This window comes from Liolophura sinensis, chromosome 10 (assembly GCF_032854445.1).
Source record: "Liolophura sinensis isolate JHLJ2023 chromosome 10, CUHK_Ljap_v2, whole genome shotgun sequence".
Taxonomy (NCBI): Eukaryota; Metazoa; Mollusca; class Polyplacophora; order Chitonida; family Chitonidae; genus Liolophura; species Liolophura sinensis.
Genome location: NC_088304.1, coordinates 19,825,785 through 19,845,185, shown reverse-complemented (window position 1 = coordinate 19,845,185; position 19,401 = coordinate 19,825,785). Strand labels below are relative to the sequence as shown.

General features: G+C 40.5%; 1 protein-coding gene across 1 annotated transcript in view; it reads right to left on the bottom strand.

Annotated features, from left to right (window-relative positions):
* Positions 1-19,401, bottom strand: part of LOC135476471 (cytospin-A-like) — a 37,055-nt gene that overhangs the window by 3,983 nt on the left and 13,671 nt on the right. Inside the window, exons 2-3 of the mRNA XM_064756501.1 lie at positions 4,530-7,351; positions 3,410-3,415 (exon numbers count right to left, since the gene is read on the bottom strand). Of these exons, the coding sequence (XP_064612571.1) occupies positions 3,410-3,415; positions 4,530-7,351 (2,828 nt within the window). The remainder of the gene's footprint in view (positions 1-3,409; positions 3,416-4,529; positions 7,352-19,401) is intronic.

Genomic DNA, 19,401 nt, shown 5'->3' with positions numbered 1-19,401 from the left:
ATTTATTTATGTATTGTTCAATGCCATACGGAAGAAATTTTCACTTACACAATGGCAGTCAATATTACAGGTAGCGGTAACCATAAGATTAATAAAGTGAGTAAGTGAGTGCTTGGGGTTTAACATTGTGCTCGGCAATTTTTCAGTCATATGACGACTAAGGAATCCTTAGGATGTATGTAATGTACCTCCTTGTTGCAGGATGGATTTCCACCCATCTTTTATCCAGTGCTGCTTCACCGAGACGACTTACCGAAGGCAAGTAAGCCTCTTTTAAAGTCTTAGGTGTGACTCGACCCAGGATTGATCCTGGATCTACTGCTCCCGAAGTGGACGCTCTACCAACTGTGCTATCCGGGCCAGGGATAAACAAAGTACATGCACATGTATAAAAATCTGCCATCGAATGAACATGCTACTATGAAGACATGCATGAGTCATATTTTGTTTTGTGAGTACACTACTGGACGATGCTGGAAATGTTCATGCAGTTTTTAAGTTTATATTATTTAAAATTAAAGACAATCTTAAGATAAATGAAACTGGCATACAGATAAATGAAACTGGCATACCCTGTGATTGCTGTAAACAAGTGCATTGATATGGACACCTGCATATGTAGGTGTGAAAGTTGCTAACCATGTTTACATGGACATTTGTTTACATGTGTTTCTGGACACATGCAGCATGGAGAAAACCGGAGGGCCCAGAACATTCCAATGGATTTACATGTTAAAACCCCCAGCGGCTCCCCAGAGAAGCTATTTCATGGAACAACCAAGGAACGCATGTACATGTAGTTAGATGTGTACATATAGTACTATTAAGCTGTTATCTGATCTAAATGAAAAACAAATTATTTCATTAAAAAGCTATAAAGATTTGAAAATTGTCAACCTGTTTTGATGTTAAACCTGACAAATGTCTGACCATATTAGGTATCTCTTCTCTTTCAAAAGAGACATAAACGCTGTTTTCTTTGATCTTTACACTGTAGCACAGAATTCTTCCCCAGGTAAGTTTTATCAGGTGTGAAAGCTGGAGTGAACAGACAAGCCTGGGGATGTCCCACAGTCTACCTGTCCCCTGGAAATGTTAGCGACGCCTCCTCACACAATGAACAGGACAAAAGGAACAGGGATACAAAGAGCTGTCCTCACAGACATGTTAACAGGCCATTAATGACATTAGTCACTGGGTATCTATGTCACTTAAAATGTAATGGATGGTAAACTTGAAGTATACATGTAATGTGAGAGTATGTAGGGTATGGTAAGAGGACTGGTCTATATGGGAATATACCCACGTCTTTATACTGTACACTGTACATGTAATCTCACAGTATGTAGGGTAGGAGGACTGGTCTATATGGGAATATACCCACGTCTTTATACTGTACACTGTACATGTAATCTCACAGTATGTAGGGTAAGAGGACTGGTCTATATGGGAATATACCCACGTCTTTATACTGTACACTGTACATGTAATCTCACAGTATGTAGGGTAGGAGGACTGGTCTATATGGGAATATACCCATGTCTTTATACCGCACACTGTACATGTAATCTCACAGTATGTAGGGTAGGAGGGCTGGTCGATATGGGAATGTACCCATGTCTTTATACTGTACACTGTACATGTAATCTCAGAGCATGCAGGGTAGAAGGACTGGTCTGTATGGGAATATACCCACGTCTTTATACTGTACACTGTACATGTAATCTCACAGTATGTAGGGTAGGAGGTCTATATGGGAATATACCCACGTCTTTATACCGTACACTGTACATGTAACCTCACAGTATGTAGGGTAGTAGGACTGGTCTATATGGGAATATACCCATGTCTTTATACTGTACACTGTACATGTAATCTCACAGTATGTAGGGTAGGAGGACTGGTCTATATGGGAATATACCCATGTCTTTATACTGTACACTGTACATGTAATCTCACAGTATGTAGGGTAGGAGGGCTGGTCTATATGGGAATATACCCATGTCTTTATACTGTACACTGTACATGTAATCTCACAGCATGTAGGGTAGGAGGACTGGTCTATATGGGAATATACCCATGTCTTTATACTGTACACTGTACATGTAATCTCACAGTATGTAGGGTAGGAGGGCTGGTCTATATGGGAATATACCCATGTCTTTATACCGTACACTGTACATGTAATCTCACAGTATGTAGGGTAGAAGGACTGGTCTGTATGGGAATATACCCATGTCTTTATACTGTACACTGTACATGTAATCTCACAGTATGTAGGGTAGGAGGGCTGGTCTATATGGGAATATACCCATGTCTTTATACCGTACACTGTACATGTAATCTCACAGTATGTAGGGTAGAAGGACTGGTCTGTATGGGAATATACCCATGTCTTTATACTGTACACTGTACATGTAACCTCACAGTATGTAGGGTAGGAGGACTGGTCTATATGGGAATATACCCATGTCTTTATACCGTACACTGTACATGTAATCTCACAGTATGTAGGGTAGAAGGACTGATCTGTATGGGAATATACCCATGTCTTTATACCGTACACTGTACATGTAATCTCACAGTATGTAGGGTAGGAGGGCTGGTCTATATGGGAATATACCCATGTCTTTATACTGTACACTGTACATGTAATCTCACAGTATGTAGGGTAGGAGGACTGGTCTGTATGGGAATATACCCATGTCTTTATACCGTACACTGTACATGTAACCTCACAGTATGTAGGGTAGGAGGACTGGTCTATATGGGAATATACCCACGTCTTTATACCGTACACTGTACATGTAATCTCACAGTATGTAGGGTAGGAGGACTGGTCTGTATGGGAATATACCCATGTCTTTATACTGTACACTGTACATGTAACCTCACAGTATGTAGGGTAGGAGGACTGGTCTATATGGGAATATACCCACGTCTTTATACCGTACACTGTACATGTAATCTCACAGTATGTAGGGTAGGAGGACTGGTCTGTATGGGAATATACCCATGTCTTTATACCGTACACTGTACATGTAACCTCACAGTATGTAGGGTAGGAGGGCTGGTCTATATGGGAATGTATCCACGCCTTTATACTGTACACTGCACATATGCACATGATCAATGTAAAAATCACACACTTGATCCATGTATATATTTACATGTCTATCATGTGAAATTACATGTCTATCATGTAAAATGTCCTCAAAAAGTGTGCCCAAAACAGGAAGTTTGGAAAAAGAAAAAAAACATGCATTTCTGCATGCATTTTTCTTTTGAATTATTCTTATACACCACTCTGTTATGCAGAACTCCAGCATGAGGATTTCACAGAAACGATCGTTCCGTTACGGTGTCGGTTCCAAGGTTAAAAAATCACGGAACCGAAAGTCCCACAAACATAAGCCTTGGCGACACAGTACCATTCGGGTGAATTGTAAAAATAGAGCTTAATGTGGGGAAGACAGTATCCGTGAAGACCCTCAAAAAACTGTTTTGAGCGTAGAATTTTATCCCTGGAACTGACGAAGGAGCGGTGACAAAACTTTAATGTTGACTGTAATCAGAGTCTCATACAGACATTCACCCAGAGGCCAAGCAAACTGGTATAACAACACGCCGCTGCAGTCAGTTTGGAGCTATGTCAATGGATTTACATACACTCACGTGACATATTTTTGATCATCAAATCCCAGGGCAGAAAATTCAGGGAACCGAAAAATGTTCCCACCGTTTCCCCGAGTCCCAAAAAGCACGGAACTAAAAAACAGTTTCCCAGAAATTATGAAATCCTCATGCCTGAGAAATGTACTTATCCTTCATTGGACACAAAAAAGTGCCAAACCATTTAGGTTTGGTATACATGCACCTACATACGTGTATGTATCATGTCTACATAGACAATGTACCTTCAGAAAATTAGGATTCAATCATGCATGTTTTATCAAACACACCCTCGCCAAATGAAGATTTTAATATGGCTCTAAATACAGTGACTAGGGGATATTTGACTGATGGGACCTTTTCTTACACGTTATCACTTAAATGTTGTTATGGTCATCATTTGAAAAGTGCCATAACAGCTGGCTGTGAGAGTAACATGCGAATTTCACATTCATTTCTGAATGATGCGAAGCTCTAGGATAGAAAACAATGTTATGGGTTTATGTGTTCCTTAGTTTGTATGTACTGTCGGTATTCAGAAGTAAACCATTTAAACTTCTGTAAGGTATACTAATTCCTGGTATTAAATCGCTACTACTGATTTCAACAGAAAAGTATATGCAAACTCCATACACATAAACTTGTGCATGTTGCTGGTCAAGAGCTTACATAGGCTTGTCAGGCCACGGAGTAAATCAATTTCTGAACCAAGCACATGTACATGTAAATTCTATATTCACGTAAATTTTACAATTTGGATGAAAGTTCTACATCCACATACATAAAGTCATTTGATGCATGGATCCTTGTCTAGCATATTTTCAGTTAACATGATTCAAGTTTTCAAATTTACTTACCCAACCCCACTGTTTCTCCGAGATCCACTTCCTCGAGAGAGGAAGGAGGCAATGCTTGGTGAAACCGTTGTTATTTCAGATTCCCCTATTGATACCGGCACAGGTGCAGATTTGGGGGACTCTAATGGACTCTTGTTTTTGTCAAACGCACCGTTCGCATGCCGCTGCAAAGGTGAAAGTCTTTCAGGAGTAGGTTTCTTTAGCACAGAGCGTAAGCACACTGGTGATTCAGATGCCACTGTATTCCTTCGCACAATTCCTTTACCATTTTCTTTCATTGGAGATTTGTCTGTTTCTGGTCGCAGACATATCGGCCCATCTGTGGTTTCCGAATTCCGTCTAGAACTAGCACGACTTGAGGAGATGGGGCAGCTAGATCCAGATTTCACCTGCTCCTCTATTGACTTTATCAGGCTTTTCACGTTTAAGCTTTGGTTCTTATTGCTATCATGTCTTTGTCTATTTTCCCTCAGTGCACAAAGTTCCTTGTCTATTGGACTCTTCAGCTCTGTAGGTGACATTATGTGCTTGGAGGGTCTCTGTTCTAAGGCGTTCTGGGCACGCAGCGTCTCTAACTCATCCTTCACCTGGTTCAGCTCGGACACCAAGTTTCGACATTTCCCTCTTAAGCTTGTGTTCTCCTGGACTAAATTATCGAGCTCTTGTTCCTTCTCAGAGCGGAAGTCATTGGCGATGACCACTGCCACCTGTAGATCCTTCTGAAACTGCTTCCATTCCTCGCTCTGCTCTTCGTGCAATGACTGCTGCTCTCTCACCTTGCACTCTAGAGCCATGCGGGTTTTGCGCTCCAAGTTCAACTCTTGCCGGCACTCCTGTATCTTGGCTTCCAGACCCTTTTTCTCCTCGAGGTAGCGGTCACAATCCTGGTCCAGCTGGTCAATGTGGTCCCTCAAATTCCGAATCTCCTGCTGAAGCTCATCTTTCTCTTTCTCGGAATTTTTCACACGGAATTCCAAATTATCCATCTGCGTCTTTCCGTTGTTCTTGGTCACCTTCAACTCGTCGTCTCTCCTCGACAGTTGATCTTTCAGCTTGACCACTTCACACTGGCAATGCGCATATGCTTCCTGGATGTTTGCCAGCTTGGCTTCAATTTTATCCTTCTCTGTTCTGGTATTGTGAAGCAATTCCTCCAGGTCGGATTTGTCTACGGCCTTGCTGTACTGCTCAAGTTCTGTCACTTTGGACTTTTCATTTTCCAGAAGTGTCTTGTATCGCGTTAACTCTATCTGATCACTGGAGTAGGACTCCTTCAGAGTGGTCATTTCTGTGTCCTTCATTTGTTTGTCTGCCTGTAATGCTTTCACACGGTCCTCTAACAACTGCACTTTGTCTTTGAGAGCTTCCACAACGTCCTGCGCTTCCCGGTTGTCATTCTCTGACGTAAACAAGGCACTGCCTAACTCCTTCTGCAGACACAACAGTTCCTCCCGTTCCTCAGCAGCACTTTTCAAAAGGTCCTCCAGCTGCTTTTCCTTCTCACCTTTGTCAGGTAAATGTGTTCCAATTAGCAAACTTTTCAACTGTTCAATCTGCGTCCTGCAGTTTTGCAGTTTCCTGGTTTGTGTATGAAGTGATTGAAACAGCAGATCTCGCTCTGCTGCCAAGTCTTCATTCTCCTCCGTCAGCCGGTTGACAGTATCCTGCAAATCACCCAGCTCCTGGAGAGTGGCTTGTAACTCCTCGTTGGTGCTGTAATGCGTCTCCTCCATCTCCAGAATGCGCTCTGTCAAGTTTTGTAGTGCCACCTCGCTCATCGCGTCACTGCTTTTGTTGCTCTGTTTATCCCAGTTGTGGTCTGAACTGCAAAGGTCAGCCAAGGTGAAGCCCGGCTCTGAGGCTGGAATGGACTCTGAACGCTCCAAACCGTCCCGAACAACACTCCCCATCACTGACCCTCGCGCACATTCCACAGACAAATTGTCAAAACTAACACTCTGGGGCATGGTAACATCACTACCGCTCTTAGCTCTACTGTGCGATGCCTCTTTTAACATGCAAAGTTTCTGAGTGTCTGTGATTTGCTCCACTGGGTGCCCGAGCTCTTTGAGTCGGTCTTGCAGGAGTCGATTTTCATTTTTCAGAAATTCCACTTCTTCCTCAACCTCTTGACCCTGTGCCTGGGATCGCAGATTACGGATTTCTATTTTATATTTTTCTATCTCGCCTTTCCGACTCTCCGCTAGCTGTGTCAAGTCAGATATTCTGGACTCTAGATTCTTCTTCTCCTTTTCAAAATTTGCCAGGAGCTCTGCGTTGTAGGACATGACTTCTGCGGGTGCCGAGGTCCTATTCCGTATGGACTTGTCCTTGGTTTGGACATTCTGCGTGCTTACCGCACGCTTCATGGATTGCGCTTTGTTGTTCTGGACTGCACTTCTCACCAACGAGCCTGCCTTATCGATTGACTGCGTACTGGAGGCTTTCCGCATTGATCCAGGAGTTGTGTATTTCACAGTCTTAGATTTGCCATAAGTCACTGTCTTCGTCTCTTTTTGACCGACGTTCTCTTTGTTGCCTGCCTTTGCCTGTGATGTGCCAAGGCTGGACTTGGGTCTCTGGTGAGGAAGTCCTGAGAGTTTCCTCTTCTGGAAGCTGCTTAGGTTCTCATGACTCTTACTAATGTAAGTCTTGGGTATCGGCACTTCATCAAGGTTATCCAGAGACGACGACTGTTTCAGGTTAGCCGGGGGCGCCTCAGCAGGCTCCCCTTTCGAATGGTGCTTCATCAGCGAAGATTTCTTGGACGACCCTTTTTCCTGTTTCTTCATTGCACCCCCGAGGGGTTTTGAGCCACTTGTCTGCAAAGATAAGAAAAGAAAGAGTTAAAGCATGAAAAATTAACCCAACAAAGAAATATAAATGTACCGTGAGAAATAGCATAGGACAATTAAGGCACTGAATGCCCTCGGTGAGTTGCAAGAGGTAGTGTACGTGTTTACGGCATAATGGACCCATAGCCGTAATAACCTTGAAAAAATAGGTCAACCGTTCTTCTACAGGATTAGGTGTACAACCTGGAAAAAGTCTGATGAAAACTGCTTGGAGATCAAGATACATCGTGTTAACATGCCTGCCACAAACTATATCTCAGGTGCATGAGCCCAATGACCATGAAAAAAAACCTGATCAATGTCACAAAAAATGAATAGGTTTCTCCATGAAAACTAGGTATACATGTTGTGTAACTTTGGTAGGCCTAGCTCCAAACATTCAAGAGATTGTTTGCAAATGAAAAATGGACAAACAGGTTGAACAGAGTAAGACAGATGCTAACTGCCCCTACAATACAACCACATGTAGTACCCTAAATGACAATAAATTTCGTCCATGACTATCTTGCCCATCTTTCCTGATTCTGAAAGTGCTTTCAGGTTTGCTTGGAACATGGGACAATATTCTACTGGAAATCAAAAATATTTTGTGCCATTTATTTCCCTCTAAAAATGTACTTTTGTTTGGGAAATTTTACGTCACTTAGTGTAACTGAGAACATGTGAAATATCTCATTATCCCGGCCTATAAAATTACACGACGGCTCCTGCAGATGGATTCACCCCATGACTAAGACCATGTATGCATCCACGTGAAAGATCTACAAACATGTAGATAAACACTGGTTTATCTCAGATTGACAGTGGATAAATGTATCTGCGCTATAAAGGTCAAATCTCTGATAACCACGACATCCACATGTGACTTCACGTACATGAAAATTAGCTTATTGCGTGGTAAGCTTTCACACTTCATTAAACGGCCAAAAAAAAGACTCCTGATACAAAACATGATATTATGGAAAGGGCAACACCTTTTATGTAGAATCTGCTTTGCCATAGAAAGACAAGGACAGAGAACAATAAATGTTATAGTGTCTATTACAGATGTACATATGCATAAAAGTACATATGATCAAAAACATGTACTGAAGACAAATAATGCAAAATGCACATGAATACACAACTACATGTGGATGTATGACAATGAAACAACAAAATGTGAATGAAAGACTACCAACTTCTCAGAAACAAAATGGCTGGCAGCCTGACAACAACTACATGTACATGTATAACCAAATTTGACCCCAGTGAATTCAACACCTAATGGCAAATGTTTATGTTCACATCCATGACAATCTGACCGACAGCCTGAAGACTAGAACAAGTGTCTATATACATACACCTACAGTGATGGGCATGTTGTTTGCCTGGTAGTAGCTTGTGTAGTCTTCAGAAATAACCCAAACTTACTGTGTGCATTACATATCCGCATAGGTGATGCGACCTATACTACACACCCTATCAGTAAAACGTGAACTTAACCTGTGATCCAAGTTTATAACATTCATATATGGCTGTCCACACCGGCTGTCCTGCCTTTCCCGTTCCTTGACAGTCTCGCCACTAATGCACTTCACTGCACCTGACAGAACCTATCATGACACGAACAGGTGAGTTTGAAAGTGCTGATTAGTATGTCATGTTATAACGCGATCATTAAACATACCTGTATAGATGACAAATGCGCAAATACATACGTCTGCATATAAACGAACAACTTGCATGTACAGTGGACATGTATACATGGACCTACATGTATCGGTGTCAAACTGACCTAGGCTTCTATGCCAATTGTATTTAATAATACACTTCTTGTATTTATTAACCTTCACGTAATTACCCATTAACTACTGACTATTGACACCATGTTACAAAAGAAGGTAGTATGTGATCAGTGCCTACGCATTAAATCATCATTGCATACAGTCTGTATACTCTTAAATGAAATCAAAGTTGATATCAACACTTATGAATGTGTACATAGAATGCTACACAACAGATCGAATATAAAGCTTCATATCCACTGAATGAATTTAACTGAAAACAAACATATCATTAAATCTTTCTGAAGCAGATCAGCATGATCAAGGCCCCTGTGCTATCAGCAGGTTAAAACGTGCAAGGTGTTAAATAGGAAGCTCTCTAGCTGAACAGATAGGGATCATCTCTGTGCTACCAGGCCTAATATCAGCTATCGTAATGTTTGAGCCAGCGGATATCTGAGCCAAATGCTCTAAATCCAACACGACACTGGCTTTGTCTGCCGAGGCAAACATGCCGAGATCAAATCCAGCAAATCAGGGAAAATCTCCTCGCACATCAAACAACTCATCATTCTTAACATGCGGGTTTCATACTTCATGGTGTGGCTACAGAACCTCTGTCAAATGTTGACTCTACACCCCCTACTCTACACAGCAGAAACACCACAGAAAACCTGCAGCAGACGGCCAGGTTGACAATCGACACTTCTCGACCATGTCTGCTCTATATCCTTAGCTCTGAGATGTGTTAACATGGTATATTTGATCACCATTACCAAAGACTTTTACTTTTTCGTTTGGTGATTTGGATGAGAGGGGTGGTGGGGTGGGGTGATGGTGGTGTGGGGTGGGGTGATGGTGGTGTGGGGTGGGGTGATAGTGGTTGGGTTTGGGGGTTGGGATTTGTTCATCTTCTTTTTTTTAAATAATATGGATGAAATACTTCATGATGTTATACTGAGCACCATTTATTATTCACTTAAACATAATCACAAAATTATCAAAATGAGTCAAAATCTAATTACGGCAGACACAAGTAAATGTAGGTAAATCAAGAAGATACCTGTACATGTAGGAGTTTAACTCTTTACCTTGCCAGGTGTATCAGGTTTATGACCATCTACAAATATACACGTAGTTCTAACTGGATCAAAGATAACTGTGTTTACATTTTAGGTACTATCACCTCTTTCCACAAAAATAAAACACAGAACACAAACCTGTAGAACATGGCTGGCAGACCATTCCTGTCCCATCCTGACTAGTCAATAAACCTTTTACACAACGAGATCAAAGCATCATTCCTCAGCATAAGTGCTTGGTGAGACTAATAGCTGTCAACTACTTAACACCCTTTGCCCTGTTCAAGGCTGCTTCACACGTCACCTCCATGTACCTGTAGCTTTGTCACGTCTGCATAAGGACACAGCCCTTTTAACGACAGTCACAAAACTCCTCAGTCAAAAGCAGAGTTGGCAAGGCAATCCTCAACTTTCTTGGCAAAGTCTCCTGTGCTCCACACCCATGTCAGGATGCTTAGAATTATTTATATCTGATAACCTACAAGCTTACATGTACGTGGTGAAACACACAAAAATATCCTTGTGTGCATCAAACTGGCCCATGGTCCACAACGTATATATACAATACCATTGTATTAGCCATATCCTGTATCCACTTAAATGCACCAGTATACAAGAATGAATGAGTGAATGAATACTTGGGGCTTAACAGTCGTGCTTAGCAATTTTTCAGCTATATGATGACAAGGAGTCATTATGTGTGTGTACATATACTGTGCCTTCATGTGGCAGAGCACGTCTGTGTCTCCAAAGAGCTGCCGCCACTGAAGTATCATGCCAGAGACATTCAACATGACACCCCACTCAATCACATTACACTGACACCTCACCAGCCAGTCATGTTTCCCTGCTCTAACCTCTCAGTGCTCAGCTCCAAGTGAGGCAGCAACAAATCTTTGGCATAGTGTTTCTGGTATGATCCGACCGACTCTGGTTTGATTTCGGGTGTCTTTTCCGGGTGACTTTGAGGCAGACGCTCTAGCCGTTAGGCCACCGAACCAGTCCCCAGTATGTAAGAATACCCATGTATACAAATAGCTTTAACAAACTATATTAATAAAAGAAAATCACAACTCCTTTATTAATGTTAATTTCCCCTGAGGATCACCTTTAACAGAACAGTTTAATGAACTCTGTTGTACATGTATGTAGTCCTCCTTTTGTAAACATAGTTTGATCATAATATCAGATGAATACAAGTTATATGAAGAGCAGGGGACCTCTGTGGCTCAGTTGGTTAGCAAGCTAGCGAAGCATATTCACCCAGGAGCCTCTCACTAATGGGGTCCCTGTGGGGTCCCTGTGAGTCCAGCTCATGCTGGCTTCCTCTCTGGCTGTACGTGGAAGGTCTGCCAGCAACCTGCAGATGGTCGTGGGTTTTCCGCGGGCTCTGGCCGGTTTCCTCCCACCATAATGCTGGCCGCTGTTGTATAAGCTAAATATTCTTGAGTACGGCGTAAAACACCAATCAAATAAATAAATAAATATATGGAAAGCAATATATGAGAAATGCCACTGCAAGATATAATATGAATGCTCAGTATTAATTAGAGTCACATTTAGGGTCACAATAGCGCAAAATGTCAGTTTTATCACATATTGCCACAGGCACTGATACATGTCACTTTCACAATAGCGTCCAGTCTGATAGCGGGAGGATGGGGAAACCCACGACATTCAGAGGTTGCTGGTAGGAACCCAGCAAAAGCTGGACGTGAGCTCCCAGCGACTGCATTAGCTAGCACGCTATTCACTCAGCTACAGTCCCCACATCCTGAATTTTTAAAACCCTTGAACATTTTAAATTTATATTTTATGTTTTGCATTTGTGTATATATACATTCCCTAACGCTACCTACATGAAGCTCAGGGCCAGTGTGAAATGCATACATGTGGATTAAACATTTGTCCCATGTGTAGCTGTAGCTCGTTCAGTACTATGTAACCGTACATGTACACACAAATAAATAGTTCAGATTTTATTTCTGAATGACAGTAAATATTTGCCTATCCTATAATGAATGGCGGCCATGTATAGCAGCCGTGAGGTCAGACCACAACTTCAGGTCACAGACTGCCACAAACCAAACATGACCACATGTGTGCGGCACTGTGCCCCACCCTCCCCTATCCTAACACAAACACCCTACTCTTCCTGCATTCCTGTCTTGTTACACAGCATTCCACAGGCATAAAGTGTAAAATATCACCCCCTCCCCGCCCCGACCTAAACACACACACATTCAAATTATACATGTACTTTAAAATACTGCCCAGAAAAAATCTCATAAAACGTATCAACTCTTAAGAATCTGCATTTCCTGATGCATGACTGTAATGCTACACAAGGGAAACGATCCCAAACTCATGCCAAATGTCAGACCATTTCTGAATATCTCCATACAGTGTATAGCACTAGCTATATGGTCAATGGTATGGATGAGATTCTGATTCCAATCATTACAATGAAGCAATACACAAAACATTCTGCTCTCTTACAAGCACAAAACCGCATCTATCTTTTCACAGCTGTTATATAATTAGTCACAAGTTAGATATCATACCAATAATGACCTAACCAGCTACAGAACATGCTTTAATATCTACAAAGATACTTAGATATACCCATATCTGTTCATTTGCAGGTGAGGGGTCTACACTAACACTGCTGGAATTCATACTAGAATCCTAGCCTCGTCACGTCAGGTCACAATAGTTGACCCTTTACAAATGGCTTTTCTCCGAACATCTGTTGTAATCTCACATACTTTAATTAATCAATAACACCCATGTACATGTACTTTACCATGAGAAGTCAATGCGCAGAGGTTCATATACTTGTCCCTGGTCAATCAAGATGTAAACAACTACATGCACTTAGGGTTATTTGGGGGTAATGTGCACCTGAAAGTCTTGAAGGACTTTCCAATTAACAAGGAGTACTCCAAAATTATTAAATTATTCACATGAGTTTATTTCATCTGAATGCAGCTTTGTGCCAACTAATACCTAATGGTGGTGTTCACGTGGAAGCTCTTGAGGTTAACAAACGTACTGTAATTCTTCAAACTTTTTACGTGTCTACAAGGTGTTTGTTCCAGTATATTTTGAAGGCATAACTCTGCATAGACTGATAAACTTATATATTTTGTGAAGACCAGAAATTTGCCAATCTAACCAATGTAGTTTTGACTCTAAAGTCAAATTAAAAACATGCATAAATTGAACTGGAAGTTGCTCCTTCATATGCAAAAAGATTGAGGAATTAGGGTATGTACAGTTTGCACAACATATGTGCTCACTACTGATAGATTAAACCTCATATATGACCACTTATACGACTTTAATAGATCATGTGAACAGTGACCTTTCTGACAATAGCCCTGTGTCCTTGAGTGCGGATGCCGTGGTTTTAAGTGATGAAGCCACACTATGTGACAATAACAGGCATAGTTGTGTGACTATTCTTCCTTCAGGCTTAATGCAACGGATAATGTTCAACATCCCATCACTTTTGACGTACAAAATTGCTTCACAATGTCATCTTCAAAATTAATCTCCCATCATAAAACCTGATCTAATTTTTATTTTTTATTTTTTTAGTTTCGAATGACAAATCCTAGATAAATGTCCATCCTAGAGTACCTCATACTACTGATGCAAACATTTATTAGCACACAAGCTCTCTTCTTTTTATTTCCCACTGAATTAATAAACTGCCCTAAAAATAGCGCAGCAAGAAAGCAAATTCCTTCAAACTGGAAAAACATGACATGTTGTATGAAATAAACGAAAATAAATGTGTTACTCATCTCCAGGCAGGGATCTATCAAATGTCACATGTCTAACTCACATGACCTGTGGAATGTCATAATGGTTAATCCAAAATTTAAATGCTAATTATGAACATATATAAACTGCTTACATATGTGTGTGGGACACAATCGATTTAATTAGAAATATTTATTCTTATACACAGATGTAGATGAAAGCGTGACGATCATGATGATCTCATCTACATGTGCCAACTAAGTTAACTTGTCCTTTACAGTGCATGTACCCTGTGAATTTCACACAGGTTGACGACACAAAAATGGCTTTAATGAGAATTGAACTCTAGCCAGTGCAAGATATATGAATGATGATGTACATTTTTAAAGACCTAAACATATGAAGCTAGAGATTGTATGTGCAAGTGAAGGCACATGACCATCAAATGCACCCTGAAAAAGTACATATTTTTGTACATGTGCATGTAGGTCACAGCTGACTTCAATTCAGGGACACAACATCAAGATGGAGACCACCATAAATCTCAACAGTCATGATGACGGTCAAGTTGTAAAATCTACCACGATACAACATAAAACTACAGCATCTTCACACCTCAAAGACAGCACATGGATAATATCAATTCATGTATACATGGAGTTGCAGCTTGTATTGTACTTTTGCTATCATTGAACAAACATATGTAAAACAGCATCATTCTCTAATGTCAACTTACCCCCATTGCCTTGCCAGAGTAACAGTGTCCAAGACCCAATAATATGCCTTTCATCCACCACACTTAAAAACAACAGCTATCGTTGCGTCGTTTTGGGGTTATAATTTCTCATGCTCTAGAACCATGTGATTATGCAAGTGACAGATTCTCCAATGTCATCTTTGTCACCTCTGTATGGGGAAACCCTCACACAGACTGAGAGCAGTACCCCCTCTACCTCAACCAGGCTGGGTGTCACACAGACTGAGAGCAGTACCCCGTCTGATGCCTCTGCTAGTCTGGCCTTCAGTCTGGACAGACACAGGGTAATAATCCACAGGCATGCCACAGTAGCCAGGCTCTCTAGGCTATGCCACAGTCAGCATTTCTGATTGCGTGTTACACCAGGTGGGTGTGTTGTTACCTGTGTTATGGAGGCCTGTTCGAGGTCACCATTTCACTGTCAACACTTCAGCATAAACAAAACCACTCCAGCCATTTAGGCCTATAACCATCGCAAAGCACAACAGAAATGTGACACTTCTTCAGGAAAATCAAGGGCTCCTGGGTGTCACAGATTTCGGGGAGCAAGTCTCCAAGTGGCTGCATATGGCTCAATTCAATGGTTGACCTCAGCTGTCTTGATGCCCCTCAGCTTCCCTGTGGCAGCAGACCTGAGTCCCTGTCCCCCAGCCAGCCATTAAGGTGACAGTCTGTCTGATTCAGCATCAGTCTGCAGGACAGCAGCCCTCCTGCCAGCTATGCTTGCCTATAGAACTCCTGTGTACCCATAGCCCCCCTTACACTGTACACACACACACACAAACTCTGCTCACCAGGAAGTGGCTATATCAACCTGAGTAATGCTCCACACACATTCTACTTGTTCAGCCACTCAGACCTTAGCTGTGGCCCAGGATCTTTTGTGCGGCCCCCTGAACTCCTGAGACTTAACTCAAGATTTATGATCTATGACACCCTGCCTTAGGCCAACCACAAAAATTTCTGGTGTCACTCCCAGAGAAATAAATAAAAAAAAAAACCTTATACACTCAATGTACCTTCAGCATGAATTTACTAGCTTTATTAGTTTTTTTTTTCTTTTTTAAACACCTAGGACAGAAATTTGCCTGAAGGTAAAGTTTACATATAAATGGAGATCAGACATTCAACTGCTGGTAGACAAGAATGAACTTTGATGAATGTACTGGTATATTCCAGTGTTACAGGTCAATACTGACTAAACTCTAACAGTCTTTAACACCACTCTAAACACGCACCAGTATTTGCTCACTGCTGTTGGACAGCAGGTTAGGTGTCTACATGATTTGACATTATACTCAGAGCTTCACTTTTGGACAAGAATGGCCTATTATTTTTTAGCAATCTCCAAAAGGATTTGTTTGTTTGATTACGAGTTTAATGTTGCTCTCTAAATTAATTTGGTCATAACTCAAAAGAGATTTTGAAAATCACCCAAATTTCGTTTTTCACTGCAATTTCTTGCAGGTGGAGTGCTTAAAGAGGTAAGTCTAAAATAGAGTTGACAATGTTTCGAGAAAGTTGGCCATGGTCAACTAAATCAAGTTCTGACCGTGATGGCCCTGCTCATAAACCAGCATGGATTAAGACCTCTCTCCTATGATGTAAACATATGAAAACCAAATCAAATTATGGCTCCCATCTCTTTTCTAGACCCACAAGCTTTTTAGCCACTGAAGAATATTGGTAATTCGAGTCTTATTCGACCCTAATTTCATCCCTCATTTCATCAGTTCACCATTCTCTTGCACATTATAACACAGGCAGGTTGTGTGTTTTTATTTCGTTTTATTAGAGTTTTACACTGTAGAATATTTCACTTATACCACAGTGGCCAGCATTCAGGTGGGAGAAAACTGGGCACAGTTTGGGAGGAACAAACGACCATCCACAGGGTCCTTAAAGACCTTCAGATATACAGCCAGAGGAAAACTGAGTTTGGGAAACGTATGTAGATGGGATCACTATCACGTTTAGGTGTTTGCCATCATTATGGGGTAGCTAAGTCGAGACGTGACCAAGGCGGTAAAAGGACAGATTAAAGTGAATATAAAGTATGCCACTGTGTATACATAGAAAAAAATGATATATATGTAAAAAAAAATTTCTCTAAAGTTTTGAAAGCCTAGAAGACGAAGTTCACCATTGGGGATATAGCACTGACAGACAAATAACTATAAGTAGCCATGTTGCAGAAGCCCTTAGGAATTTGGCCAATCACTAGCTCTGAAAGCGTCACATGATAATTACTTGTCACATCAAAAAACCTATTAGCTCTCAGTGTGGTTTCTTATAACGGATATACAGGTATCTATGCAAAAAATCAGATTTTGCGGTTGGTTTAAGAGTTATGCTGATGCATTTTGGATCACCCATTTATGAGCAGGGAACCGAGAACGGCTGCCCTTGTCACAATGAGTACAGGTAGAGCAAGATACTGCAGTAACTTGTCAGGGTGAGCTGATGATTGTTTGTCATTTATTTTGCTGATAATCGATGTAGAATTTTTAAATAGTTTTCAAACATTTCTGGAAAGCTACTTTATTAATTAACTCTGTTTTATTGGCTGACTTGTATTTTGTATTCCAAATGACAGCAAGAATCTCTAAAAATAAAAAAAAGCAATTTTCAAGAAAGGAGCTGCACCATCAATCAACACAACAAAAATAAATGCACTTTTTCTTCCTTAAGCTGGCAGTGAACTTTAAAAAATCTGTCAGCCGAGTGTAAAATTGAAATTTATGGCAGTTTTGTAAAACAGAAGACAACACGACGCTTGAGTCCACAAACATTGCCCAAACTAAAAGAAACATTGATCCTTAGAACACAGCTGATACTCTTTGGTTGGATATCAGGCATTTTTGTTTGTATTTTCTCATTGATTAAGAAACTAATCTAACTTCATAAAAAGTTGAATGAATCAGTCAGAATCATTCAAAATGTGTCACTTACAAAATGCTGGTGTAAACAATTTGCTGCATTTATAACATCAAAAGTTACCTCCCTTTTGCTGTTAACCTTGATAGGGATTTGTACAACTTCTTAAGAATTACTCATGTGGAATTATTTAGAATTCAGTTGTGTATTTTCAGGCTGATTTATGGATGTACTATACGGCTCTACGCACGTCCCAATTTACAGCATACCATTTGTCAAAGCAAGATCATCTTCTGTTTTACAAAACTGCCATAAATTTCAATTCTACACTCGGCTGACAGATTTTTTAAAGTTCACTGCCAGCTTACAGAAGAAAAAGTGCATCCGCATTTATTTTTGTTATGTTGATTGATGGTGCAGCTCCTTTCTTAAAAATTGTTGTTTTTTTTTTCATTTTTAGAGCTTCAGGCCAAACTTCATGTGATTAACAGTATCTATCCTGCCCCACTTAATCTGTATCACTAATGATACTTTGAATGCCAGTCTCTGTAGCATCCACAGACTATTTTCTCCTTCAAATCAAACAGCAGTTTGATGTTGCCTTAACAAACTAACTACGCCACAATGGGATAGCTGAGACGATTTAGCCAGTAATATACCCTATTAGAGGCGATTGTGCGAGCCTTTAGATATCAGTGAACCACGACAGGCCCTGGGGGCTCACCTGAGGAGACGTACCCACGACACCTTGGGGGAAACAGCCAGGTCTATCTGCCTCTTTTGGAGAGGACAAAGACTCAGTGGTAGTCTAGGTAAACAAACGCATGTACACGTATAACATTACTGTTCTAATACTAGACACATAATAATTTGTAAGGTATATATTAAATTTTTGGCACAACTAATACATGTAATGTAGTTATGAAAATACATACACACGCAGATGGCAAGAAAATTAAGGTGAACAAAGCCCTGAATATATTTCTATAGTAGCACAGGTAAAACTGCAGGGATTTGTATAGCATGTAGAAGAATATTAGGTTAAAATTTTGAAAATCCAACAAATCAGAAGAGATTGTATATTCTGATATGTTTCATGTATCGTATTGTTAGACACAAAAACTCATGTATTTATACATGCAGGTGTGCTTGTAACCATATACATGTACATTTACCTGTAAATACAAAGAAACTATGAAAAATGTTTTCCCTAGTGATCTACAGTATTCCTCAAAACCACCTTGATGTAAACATTGATAACCTGACAGCTGGAGGGATGTAATTTCTACTGTGTACAATACATGTCCACATATGCACCTGAACGAACAGGTTCTTTCAACTAGGGGCACTTTCCACATAAGCACACAACCACGAACCTAGTGCAAATTAGCAAAACATCCTGCAAAAAAACTACCTTTAACTCAGATGCTTCATTAACTTAACGGCTCATGTTAAAATGATAAGAAAGTCAAAAACTTAACCGACCAACAAACTTCTATATCTGCTTGTTAGCTAATAAGAAATGATAATACACATAAACCCCCTTAATCATCATCATAGAGAAAGATGTACATGCACCTATTACACTTTCACTTTCACTTGTAATACAAAAAATAAAATGCATGTTAAATGCACATGTATGCATAAATGTTATATTACATACATATATATTTGCTATAGATGCAAGTGGATCTACAGGTATAAATACCTGTATGCTCAACTACATGGAGGACAAAAACTGCTTCCTTCAGACTCTCAGAGTTA